This window comes from Grammomys surdaster, unplaced genomic scaffold (genome assembly GCF_004785775.1).
Source record: "Grammomys surdaster isolate TR1022 unplaced genomic scaffold, NIH_TR_1.0 100, whole genome shotgun sequence".
In the NCBI taxonomy this organism is placed as follows: Eukaryota; Metazoa; Chordata; class Mammalia; order Rodentia; family Muridae; genus Grammomys; species Grammomys surdaster.
The window spans coordinates 11,755,613-11,767,566 of record NW_021604579.1 but is presented as its reverse complement, the minus strand read 5'-3'; the positions used below and the strand labels follow the sequence as shown (position 1 = coordinate 11,767,566).

Below are 11,954 nucleotides of genomic sequence, written 5' to 3'. Positions count from 1 at the left end.
ACACACACACACACACACACACACACACACACACACACACACACACACTGTTCAGTGTCTGCAGAGGTCAGAAGAGAGCATCGGATGCCCCGGAACTGAAGTTGCAGATGTTTGTGTGACACCCTGTGGGTGCTAGAAACTAACAGCCCAGTGGTTAAGGGCTTTGTTGGCCCAGGCAGAGCAGGTCCGCCACTGACTTAGGGGAGCCCCTCCTCCACTCAGCATCCAGTCCTCCTGGCATCCTTAGTTACTTCACACTGCTGTGGTACAGTGACTTGAGTTCCTGTCTGGCTCATCTCTGAGGACTGAGACTGTCATATGGCTTAGTATAGAGGAAAGAGGTGTCCCATAAGTGCTGTCACTCACGAGAGGATGTATTTATCTCCAGCAGGGCTGCCATAGCACACAGTTGACTGATTTTTTTTCTATTTTATTGTTTTTGTGTGTGCATTCATGTATGTATACGTACATATGAATTCATGTATGAGTGTTGGGGGGAGGATGTGGGTGTGTAGGCACATGTGTGAGCCTGGGTAGCCAGAGGTCACTGGGTGTCAGAGGTCACTGGGTGTCTGTCAAAGGTCACTGGGTGTCTTCCTCTATAACTGTCTACTTTTTGACACAAGACTCTCACTGAACCTTCAGCTCATTGATTCAGCTACACTGGCTGGCTGAGCCCTTGGCGTCCCTCTGCTTCCCCAGTGCTGAGATTAGAAGAACAGGGCTTTAAAAACAACTAAACAAAACAAACAAATAAATCCATGGATGCCAGGATCTGAACTAATATCCTCATGCTTGTGTGACAAACACTTGACTAGTGACTGAACCATCCTCCTCACTGTTGACTTAAATGACAGAAGAAATTTCCCTGGAGACTGGGTCTATGATCAAGGTGTTGGCAGGGCCTTCTGAGGCCTCCTTCTGCTCTGAACACAGCAACGTCCTTGCTGTGGTTTCCACAAGGTCTCTGTGTAGTCTGTATCCCCAGGCCTCTTGCTGTAACAGCAGCAGCATATTGGAGCATGACATTTGCGTAAGACCTCAGTCAGCCCTGGTTACCCCTTCCAAGGCCTTTTCCAAGCACAGTCAATTTTGAAGGCACAGAAAGGTGGGACTTCATCATGTGACTTTAGGAGGACACTATCAGTTAACAGACGTGGTAAGATAGTGGGCAGACAGTGAGAGGGCTGAGAAGGGCACTGAGTAGGGCAGCAGGCACTAGGTCCAACCTCTGGAGAAAAAGTTAAGGAAGAGGAGGAGAGCCTACACCTACTGGGAGAGGGCGGAAGGACGGGGAAGGAATAATTGCTGGGTTGAGATGGGAAACAAGTGTAGATTGTGTTCATAGGATGTTCTCAAGGGCTAGTAGTTCTGAGGTCATTCTCCAGCATAAATATAGAAGATAGCCGTTAAAGATGTAAGGTCTCTTCCAGGCAATGAAACCCCCAGACATTTAGAAATACACATGCCAGCCCCTTCTTTACCCTAGAGCAGTGGTTCTCAACCTTCCTAACGTTGCGATCCTTTAATACAGTTCACGTCATGACCCCCAGCCGTAGAATTATTTCATTGCTGTTTCATAACTGTAATTTTGCTACTGTTATAAATCGTAATGCAAATATCTGATATGCTGGGTATCGGATATTTCACCTCCTAAAGAGGTCACAACCCACAGGTTCAGAACTGCTGCTCTAGAACATCTCATTACGTTGCCTCTCCAGTCAGGGAATCGAGGCTGAGAGTTGACATAACTTGTGTGAGGTTGCTGAGTGACTAACAGAGCCTGTGAGCAGTCTCCTCGGAGAGAGTCACAGGGAGCTGGGGAGAAGCCTGCACAGAACTCAGCCTGCATGGTCACTGAGGAATACATGCTACATGAGCTGCTGAGCTTAGCTCCACTGTGGAAAACAAGTAGACTGGATTATAGCCCAATGTGCAAAACAACTACGACTCCATGTTGATATGAATAGAACATGGGGGAGGGGCAGATCTTCCTCAGAGGAGACTCCGCCCTGAGAAGCAGATGTGGAGCCCTCCAGGATGTGGGTTACATCCACCTCCATTCTCTGGCCTGGGAAAGCAATGTGGCTTTAGAGACTTGCCCCTAAGTCAGAGAGAGAAACAGTCCTGAGAGAGGGAGCCCTCCTCAGTAAGGTTCCGACCAGCAGGGATGCCTGTGCTCCTGTTGGGCTGTGTTGGACAGGGAACTGGAGTTGTTGTGCTGCTATTCTTGCCCTCAGTAATCCCAGCCGAGCAAGGAGCAGATTCTCATACAAACCAGACTGAGGGGCCGTCTGCAAAGTGCCCAGCTAATGCTGCTAAAGCCCGGAAAGGCTGTAGGGACAGAAAAGATGGAAACTGCCCCAGAACAAAGGCATGCAGAGGCATGGAGACTGAGTGCAGAGGACCCTGGTCCAAATCCTGGATTAGAGAGGGAGCATTAACAGCAAAATGAGGGCTTCAACTAATAGTAATGTACCCACAGTAGGCTTTTCATCTTGACAAACATCCCGTGTGTAGGATGCTGCCTGAGATGCTCAGTGGGTGAACGTGCTTTCCACTAAGCCCTATGACCTGAGGTGACCCCTCAGATTCACAGAGTGAAGGAGAGAACTGACTCCTGAAAGTTGACCTCTGACCTAAACAACACACACACACACACACATTATTTATTTATTTATTTATTTATGTATTTATTTATTGTGTGCATTGATGCTTGCCTGCATATATCTGCATGAGGATGCCAGATCCCCTGGGATTAGCATTACAGTTTTGAACTGTCATGTGGGTGCTGGGAATTGAACCTGGGTTTTCTGGAAGAGCAGGTTAGCTCTTTTAATTGCTGAGCCATCTTTCCAGCTCATGGTTTTTTAATATTGACTTTTTTCTTTTCTTTTCTTTTTTGAGACAGAGTTTCTCTGTGTAGCCCTGGCTGTCCTGAAACTTGCTTTGTAGACAGACTGGCCTCAAACTCACAGAGATTCATGCGCCTCTGATTCTCAAGTACTGGGATTAAAGACATGCACCCACCACTGCCCAGCTAAACTCTTTGTAGGAAGTTGTTTGTGCACAAGGAGAAGTAGTCCCTAGAGCTAGGGTTAGCAGGGTAAGGCCTATTCCCCAAATGCAGCACTTGTTTCTGTCAGTAAGGTTGTTGGACACAGCTACATACATTTATGCATTCTCTATGGCTGCCTTGGTATCTCAGCAGCAGAGGAGAGACAGAGTGTAAAAGATATACTATCTGTCCCTTAAAATTTTTTCCGACCCCTTTTCTAGAGTTGCTACTACATCCAGTTCTCTGGAGAATGGACTCAGACAGCAGCAGCAGGAAGTCCCAGGGGTTGTTCTCAGGATTCAGGAGGGGCTGCCATTGGGCCTCAGTCAGTCCTGTGACTCAAGGTCCTCCTGAGTCATCCTGAGAGGGACAGGTCTCAATGACCTGTCTTAGGAAATGGGTACATCCTTGGTTGAGGTGGCTCCCTTTTGCAGAGGGCATTCCCAGGACAGTGTGCCCATGAGGCTGTGCTGGAGAGTGGCAGATGCACCCATGCCCTGCGCTGCTCTCCTCATCTCTTTGCGTTGTTTGTTGAACTATGGCCTGTGCATACTAAACACATGCCGTGCCACGGAGAACAGAGCAGGCCTCCACTCCAGCTCTTGGTTTCATTTCCCTTCAGCCTCTTCCTGAGAGAGGTACTAGCTGTGGGTCAGACTACAACCTCCAGCATTGCTGCTTCTCTTGAGGTCCCAGCCGATGCTCCCTGCTACAGCAGGGAGACATGCTCTAGCTAGACTGCTTTGCTAGCACTTCTTCAGGCCTCCATGACTTACATGGAGGTGTGAGCTACAGTTTCTCAGTCCTGAAGTGATCAGCACCTGTAATCACTCGTCCTGCTCAGGCCATGGACTCAACATTTTAGGACTTATTTTTATCCCCCACCCCTCTGTATGTGTCTGTGTGTTTGTGTGTCTGTGTGAATACGTGTGTGCTGGTTCCCACTGAGGCCGAAGGAGGATGTTGAATCCCCTGGAGCTAGAGTTACAGGTGTCAGGAGGTATCTGATATAGGTGCTGGGAACAGAACTCTGGTCCTCTGGAAGAGCTGCAAACCTTTTTTTTTTTTTTTTTTTTTTTTTTTTTTTGGTCTTTTGAGACAAGAGTTTCTCTGTGTAGCACTGGCTGGTTGTGCTGGAACTCACTCTGTAGACCAGGCTGGCCTCAAACTCAGAAATCCACCTGCCTCTGCCTCCCAAGTGCTGGAATTAAAGGGGTGTGCCACCACTGCCAGAAGAGCAGCAAACATTCTTATCAGCTGAGCCATCTCTCAGGTCCTTCCCTACTTTATTAACTGGGGAAGGTTTATCAAGAGGCCAATTAGATCAACTTGGTGCCAAAGATGTAGCTTCCTACTGTCAGAGCTTTCCAGCAGGGTTACGTGTGATTTCCATCTTTGGCATATAGTAGTATAGCAAACCTAATGGTCCGTGGTCAGATGATCTGTCTCCACCAGAATTCTTGACCAGTCGGAAGATGGTTTTGTTTTGTTGAGAGATTTACACAGTCCTGGCTGTCCTAGAACCACTATGTAGACCAGGCTGGGCTCCAACTCACAGAGATCTGTTTGCTTCTGTCTGCCAAGTGTTGGGATTAAAGGCATGTGCCAGCATGGTTGGTCATCCTGGGCTGTAAATCCCCAGGGGCTACATTGTAGGTTTCCTGTAGGGTCTTGTCATATACTCTAGGTCATTTTTTACCCCACCAACTATCTCAGATAACACAGGTTCTACCAGCTCATATGACCCACCCAGCATAGCAGCTTGCAGTATAGTCTGCCCCTGCTTGGAAGCCCTTTTCTGGTCTGGACCCTATAACAGCTGCTAGCTTTTCGTCAGCCAAACCTGGAGAGGCTTACTGGCCTGAGGTTGCTTTCTTAATACTAGGAGTGACCGGTGGCTGTCAGGCCTCCGAATCACCACAGAGTTCACTATTCTCTGCAGTGCATGCTTCGGTTATATCAGTGGCCCAGTTAGCTGAAGTCTTCCGTCTACTGGGTCAGCATGTTGTCATAGGTGTAACCTGTCATTGCAAACTGTATCATGAGAGGGCTAGAGCAAGCAACCCCCGGGGGCAGGCTGGTAAATAGATACTATACAGATAAACGTCTACCAGTGAATGTTGAATGTGAATGTGACTGTTTCTGATCTTCCTTTTCACAGCCCAGTGGCTGCACCCCTGGTACCTGAGAACATGTTGATGTGCACATCTGGTCCAGATACAGATGCAGACAGAACTACCTCCAAGTTTTGCTGTTGTCGTCTGGGATTTCTCTGCTTTGACAGCGGCTAGAGCTGTGGCTTAGAGATGTGGTAACCTCCAGGCCTCCAGCCCTTACGCCTCAAAGGATGGCATCCATCCGTGATCACTGGCAAGGCTGAGCATCTTCTAGAAGTTTTGTTGGCTGGGTCACATGAGATGGTTCAGCAGATAAAGGTGTTTGCTGCCTTGCTGTCACCTTAAGATCAACCTTTAGAGTTGGTGGGAGAGAAGCAACCCCCGCTAGGTTGTCCTCTGACCTCCACATACACGTCATGGCATGCATCATCCAATAAATAGATATAAAAATATTTTTTGGCTGTTTTATTGCTTTTTCTTTAAATTCCCATGAATCACAATCCTTTAAAAGAAACAATCTGTTTAGGATCAGAGAGATGGCTGAGTATGGTAAAGGCAGTTGCTTCCGAGCTCAACGGCCTGTTTAGTCCCTGGTACCTACATAGTAGGAGAGAACCGACTCTTGCAAGTTGTCCTCTGGCCTCCATACACAGCATGCACTGCCCACACTCCAATCAGAGTGATTTAAACAACGTTTAAAAGAAGGTCAGTTTTTCATCTTTCTTCATCAGACTGTGAACTTGAGGCTAGAGTCCGCTGTATTTATCCCATGGCCTCTGCACCAGGCACATAAGAACTCAGCACCAAATGAATGATTTTGACAAGATGGGAGAACAGCAGCACTTTGGGCATCATGGTCCTGTTGGATCTGGAGACCAGCCTACCCAGCCTACAGATAATCCTGATAGCAACTGTATTTGGGGGAATTTAAAAGAAAACACCGTGTCATCCAACCAAACTAGCTCTCCTCTGAAGCCTGTGTTCCCCTCGCCAGTGGGAGCTGCCCAGCCTTGTTCTCCGGGACAGGCTGATGCTTCCTGATTGCAGTAATGAGCAGTAACAGACCGGACCCTTGTCCCACATGGCTGCAATAAATGAATCCAAAACACACTGCCCATCTCAGGGTGAAGCTCGGAGGCCTGAGGCAGCCAGGGAAGAAAACCAAGGTTGACAGCTCCCAGTTTAAGAATCTGATATTCTATAAATGAAAAAAGACCAGCTGCCTGTCCCGTCACCATTGAACACGGTAAATGAGTTATCTGGGCCTTCTGTTATTTTTCAAACCCAGAACTCCTAATGATATCTGTTTGGGCAACTCTAAACTTCATTTGTCAAAAAAAAGTCTCCAATTTGCTGAATCTGAGGTTGTTTCCCCTGCCCCCCCAACGCCTTAAATTGTTGAGTGTTTTTCAAAGCTTGTTTCTCTTTATTTATTTCCAGAAGGACCATTTTATCTTGACTGCCTCCTTCAAAACCTTCTCAGGTCACCCACACCTGAAGAACAATTGGCTAAGGCCTTCAGGACCCCTGAGACTTTTTTTTTTTTTTTTTTTTGCATAGTTCCCCATGAGCCTGATGCTGCACGCACCTCTCCCCTGTCCCTGCACTGAAATCAGCGATACACTGCTTCCAAGACTCCTGGTCATGCTTCCAGCCTTGCTGAGATGAACCCTTCTGAGACCCTTTCCTCCTCTGAGTAGCTAAGCACTTCCTTCCCCACCTCCTCAACAAGTAAAACAAATGTCTACAGCAAACACTCAATAGGCCACACTGTAATTATTTACTTATGGGTCCTCTCTGGACTAAGAGCCCCTCAAGTGGAAATTATATCTTGTTGGTTACTATCCCCAGTGCCACTCTAGTCCTTGGCATATGGAAGACACACAACATTTATTTGTTGACTGAATGAATGAAAATAAGGAGACTAAGTCCTTACCCAAAGGACCAGGACTTAAAACTTCAATTTAACCACTGGAAAAGGATCAATCACCTCTGGAGTAGATTCTAATGGTACGGTTCCTCTAGCAACTGAACACATACATTAGACACAGAACACTCAGCCTTACAGGTAACTTCCCTATCCATTCTGAGCAACCCTTTCATTTTTAACCATCTGGAGCCTGCAAGTACTTCTCAGCAGGAGGGTGGGCAACCAGGCCAGAGCTGACTAGAGCCTCCTCCCCTTCCACAAGCTCACAGCAGCTCCGTTAGCACCCGTGGAAATTCTGCTCACGCATCAAGGAGAAAACAGCTACTAAAGAACACAGCTGTTTTCCTTATCGCCAAGACACCTCTCCAAGATCATTTTACCTTCCAGCTATCACTGCTGAAGTCTTTTTGGTAGCAAGCAATTTGTTCTCAACGTCCTCTGGACTCCTGAGTTAACAGAACTCCTGGGCTGTTTAAAAAGGAGGCTGTCTGTTTCCACTCTCCTTCCTTCTCCACTTCTCCTCCCTAGACCAGGTATCACCAATCTGACCAATCGAAACGCTTCAGCCTGGCTGTCGTACCACAGAGAGAGAAGAAAAAGAAGACAGTGCTACTGGGAGAGTTTTACAGAGACAGGCTGAACAGAGAGAACAAGCTAGACACAGGTGAAGACAGAATGAGCCAGAGATTGAGAAAGAACCAGAAGATCAGAACAGAATGCCTGAGTTAGTATGAGGCCAAACAGAGCAATTCAGGAGAGGCCATGAGAGAAGCCAGATTGAACCAGTTAGTGTGGAGAGGAGTGACCCAGAACAGCTGAGTTGAATCAGCCAGCCAAGTCTCAGAAAGAACTAGAAAGAGTCAGCTTTTTCAGCAGTAAGTCTCAGAAACTGAAAACGTTCTAGGCCTAGGTTAGATCGCAGGAGGCTAGAAGCTTCCAGGACTAGGTGTAGATTAGCAGACATAGGCAGTAAGCCTCAGAGAGGACAGTAACAACAGGAACAAAAAAGTTACACTTTGCACTTGTCTAGCATGCTGTCTCCAGGCCAGCTAGACCTGTCACCCGCCAGTCACCTCTACTTCTGGGGCTTTCCATATTCTGCTTTCTCTGCTGGGTATGCACCTCGACCATGCAGGTATCCCTTCCTCCAGGAAGCATTCTCTGATTTGATTAGACCCTGCTCCTGTTTTCCCACTGTTAGTTGTTCAATTATACAGTCAACAGCTATGGATGCTGCACTGGCACCAGGCTTTGTTCCTGGGACCGGAGACACGGAAGGGAGGAAAACTCAAAGACTATTTCCGGGAATTGGAAGCTCTCCAAAGTGGGGAGAAGCAGTAAACACACAAATCAACAAATAAGATTTAATTAAAAAGCCTCCCAGCATTTAAGGGGCTGAGGCAGGGGGAGCTCAAGTTTCAGACCTGTGTGGGCTCCGTGGCAAGACCATCTCACAACAAACAACGTGAAACAACTGCATGCAAAGAGCGATCAGCGAAGACAAGGAAACAAGGCTCTCTGTTCTGCTCTCTGTTTTGCGGCACTTGGGGATCTAACAAACTCAGGGCCTTGCAAGAGAGACAAGCGCTCTCCTGTGAGCTATGTCCTCCGACCTAGGCCAGGTTAAAAGTGCTACAGAATAGTTGAAAGGAAGAGAAATTGTACTTACGGTTATCTGTAGGGCTATGGACCATGCCAAGAAACTTGGTAAGGTTGAGTGGGTTCGGAAGCCCCCGGCACCTCATACCAGAAGACCGTAGGTGCTTCACCCGTTCCTGACCAGGTCCCTGTCACGTGTGACCACAGCATCCCATGGTGAGGGTCCCTCATAGATGTAGCACCCCAAGTCCTTCCCCATGCAAATTATTCCTAACATCTCAGACCAAGCCAATAGAAAGCATCTGCTGTCAGACCCCTAACCCACCCCAAAACGTATATAAGATCCTGTGCAGAAGGCATAGCGGTGTGAGAATTACTCCATCATGGGTCCTCTGAGAGCTTCTGTCATCTAAGAGCTGTAACACTTCCTGGAAAAGAGAGTTCTCTCCCAAAGTGTTAGCAGCTGGAAGCTGCCTGGGCCCACTGTGGTCACTTCCCATGGGGTGGCCCAGACCTAGGTGCCACTCCCTCTCCAGTTCCTGCACCCCTCCCCCTTCTGCTCACTTCTGTGGACTCCAGAGTAGCTGTGGTCCAGCTTCTGCTCCCTGCTTGAGCAGCAGTGGCCCTCCCTCCTCCCGCCAGACCCTCTCCCCTGCCCCTCAGGTAGCAGGAGCCCGCTCCTTGACAGATCCAGCTGGGCAAGGGAACTGAGCAGGGTTGAACAACCACAGCCCCACATCACTCATCTCAGACCAAGTGACACTTGCAGGGTGGCCACCATCAGCCCCTGGCTTTCCACCCTTGCTTTGCAAACAATCCCTTTCCTTCGAACATTCTCTTCCCCCTCTCTGCTCCTTCCCTCCATCCTGGAAATGAGCTTCCACATGCTTTAGTTTACAGCCTTGCTCGGGTCTTGTTATCTTTTTCAGATTCTGTGTGTGTGTGTTTGTGTGTGTGTTTTGAGACAGGATCTCACTATGTAGCCCTGGCTATCTTGGAACTCACTGTGTCGACCAGGCTGGTCTGCCTCTGCCTCCAAAGTGCTAGGATAAAAGGTGTGCGCCACCAACCTGGCTTCCCTCAATTCCTGACCCACCATTAGCTTTAGCAACTGCACCCTTGCTAACCCATGTTCTCTGTCCATGCTCTTTCCCTTTTCCTGCTCCAAGCTCCTCCCCTCCTCCTCCCTTTTCAGAGAGTCTTGTTATGTCGCTCCAACTGGCTTGGTACTCACTACATAGCCCAAACTGGCCTCAAACTCATGGCAATCCTTCTGCCTCAGACTCCTGAGTGCTGGGATTACAGGCAGGAGCTCTGTGGTATGCTTCAAGGAGGAAACTACACCTCTTGTTTTAGTATATCTCAGTTTACTATTACTTTTTAAAGAGCAAGTACCATTTACATAACCATCCAAGCAGGCATGTAGAGATGGATTTCATTGAAAATCTTCACGTATGCACTTTTTTCTTACTGCAGTAAGTCACTGCAAGAGAAATTTCATTATGCATCTTCAACAGAGCCCGTATTCAAATGAACCCTGAGGTGCAGGGAAGCTTCAGGCCAGCTCCTCATTAGAAGCCTCAGCATGGGGGCTCGGGAGCCCATCCCTGAAGGTCTTCCAGGGAGAGCTGAAAGGCTCAGATAAGTGAGCGATGGCAAGCAGGGCTGGTCGCAGGCTCCAGTGGGCTCACCCCTGGGGTAGAGCAAAGAGAGCAGACAGGGGAGTTCTGAGAGGCAGAGGAGCTGTCTAAACTCAGGGGGATGGAACCGAGTGAGGAGCAGCAGTAATTGAGTTTCAGTTACCTGCAGGGTGGCGAAATAAAGTGGTAACTTCATCTGCCTGACATGGGGAAGTTTAGAGGTGTCCTTGGCGAGCTCGCAGTGAAACCTGTCACCCTTCCATTGTGCTGGGTGACGGCAACTGGATGGCGCTTCCTAGTGACAGCCCTGTTCGTCCGTCAGGCAGCGCCAGCGCAAGGCAGCTAATGAAGCCGCTCCCACAGGCCTATCTCCCAGGGCTCCCCACATTCTGTCTGAAGGAACGGCACCATGGGAATATCCAGCACAGCCAACATCCGCATCACCTAAACTCAAAAGAGTCTTTGAATGGTGGAGCAAGGCCCAGCGCTGGGCCCGTCCTCGGGTCACTTTTTGTGGGTCTGTACAAACGTGCCGACTGGCAGTGCCCCGCTCTTCACCTGCTCCCGGATCTCAGCTCGGTGCTTTAATGTGAAGACCATAGCGCGCACCGTTCTCCGGTAGGGCCCGTTAATGAGCCGGGAGCAGAGATGAAACGTTTCCCGCTCAATATTTTCAACCAGTAGGTGATCCATCTGAAAAACAGCAAAATTATCAAATTAGGGCCTTGCATTGCATACGGATTAAAAGGGAGAGAGGCTGGCGCACTCTGCTCTGGGGCCTCCATTAATCAACTGAAATTCAAGGACATCTACTTCCTGTCACAAGAGAAACAGGAAGAGCAAATTAATTCCACCCTGGCAATTAAGGAACAAGGCCATGTGCTTTGTGACAGGGACCTCATTCACAACCCCTGCCGGGTGGTAATATTTGCCATTATAACAGGAAACCGGCCTGAACTAAGCAACTGTGCTTTACCAACCAGGAAGCGGGGTCCAAGGAGAATAAATCAGAGTAACGACGCATACTTCTTTGTTTTAAACGTGCCTTTTAACTTTGTATAACATTTTAGAAATGTTGGGCCGGATCCTGAGATGCATACAGAGCCGTTTATAAATCATGTTCACATTTAATATTCGTAACTGATTATCACGTTTTTACATCTGAGGAAGAGTTTCACACCTGAAGAGGCAGGGCTGGACGCAGCCTGACTCCAGAGTTCCTGTGTCTTCCCTTCAGCAGAGACATTCCTAGGCGGCTGAGTCTGGATGGGGAAGGGAACTAGACAGGGTCTGTAGCAGTGCTGGGTGATCTGCCTCAGGTCCAGGCCAGCCGGGGGTCACAGACATAATCAAGGCCAGCTCCCGTGGCTGGTCAGGGACTTCCAGCCAAATCCACTTTTTCAGGCCCACCTACTAGTAGCAAGGGCGGCCTTTCCCTAGGAATCACTCTGGCTTATGTCAATATAACACAAGACAGTCATCTGAAGGAGGGAGCTGTAACTGAGCAACAGCAGAAGATCAGGCTGCAGGCAAGTCTGTGTGGCCTGCCCTTCCTTCCTTCCTTCCTTCCTTCCTTCCTTCCTTCCTTCCTTCCTTCCTTCCTTCCTTCC

The 11,954-nt window shown here is 48.6% G+C and overlaps 1 protein-coding gene across 3 annotated transcripts in view; it reads right to left on the bottom strand.

Annotated features, from left to right (window-relative positions):
- Window positions 1–10,051: 10,051 nt before the first annotated feature.
- The window catches only part of Tceanc2 (transcription elongation factor A N-terminal and central domain containing 2), a 37,845-nt gene continuing 35,942 nt past the window's right edge, over window positions 10,052–11,954 (bottom strand). For all 3 annotated transcript variants that reach the window (XM_028786585.1, XM_028786595.1, XM_028786590.1), the window contains one exon: window positions 10,052–11,037. In XM_028786585.1, the coding sequence (XP_028642418.1) occupies window positions 10,849–11,037 (189 nt within the window). In that variant the 3' untranslated portion in view covers window positions 10,052–10,848. The remainder of the gene's footprint in view (window positions 11,038–11,954) is intronic.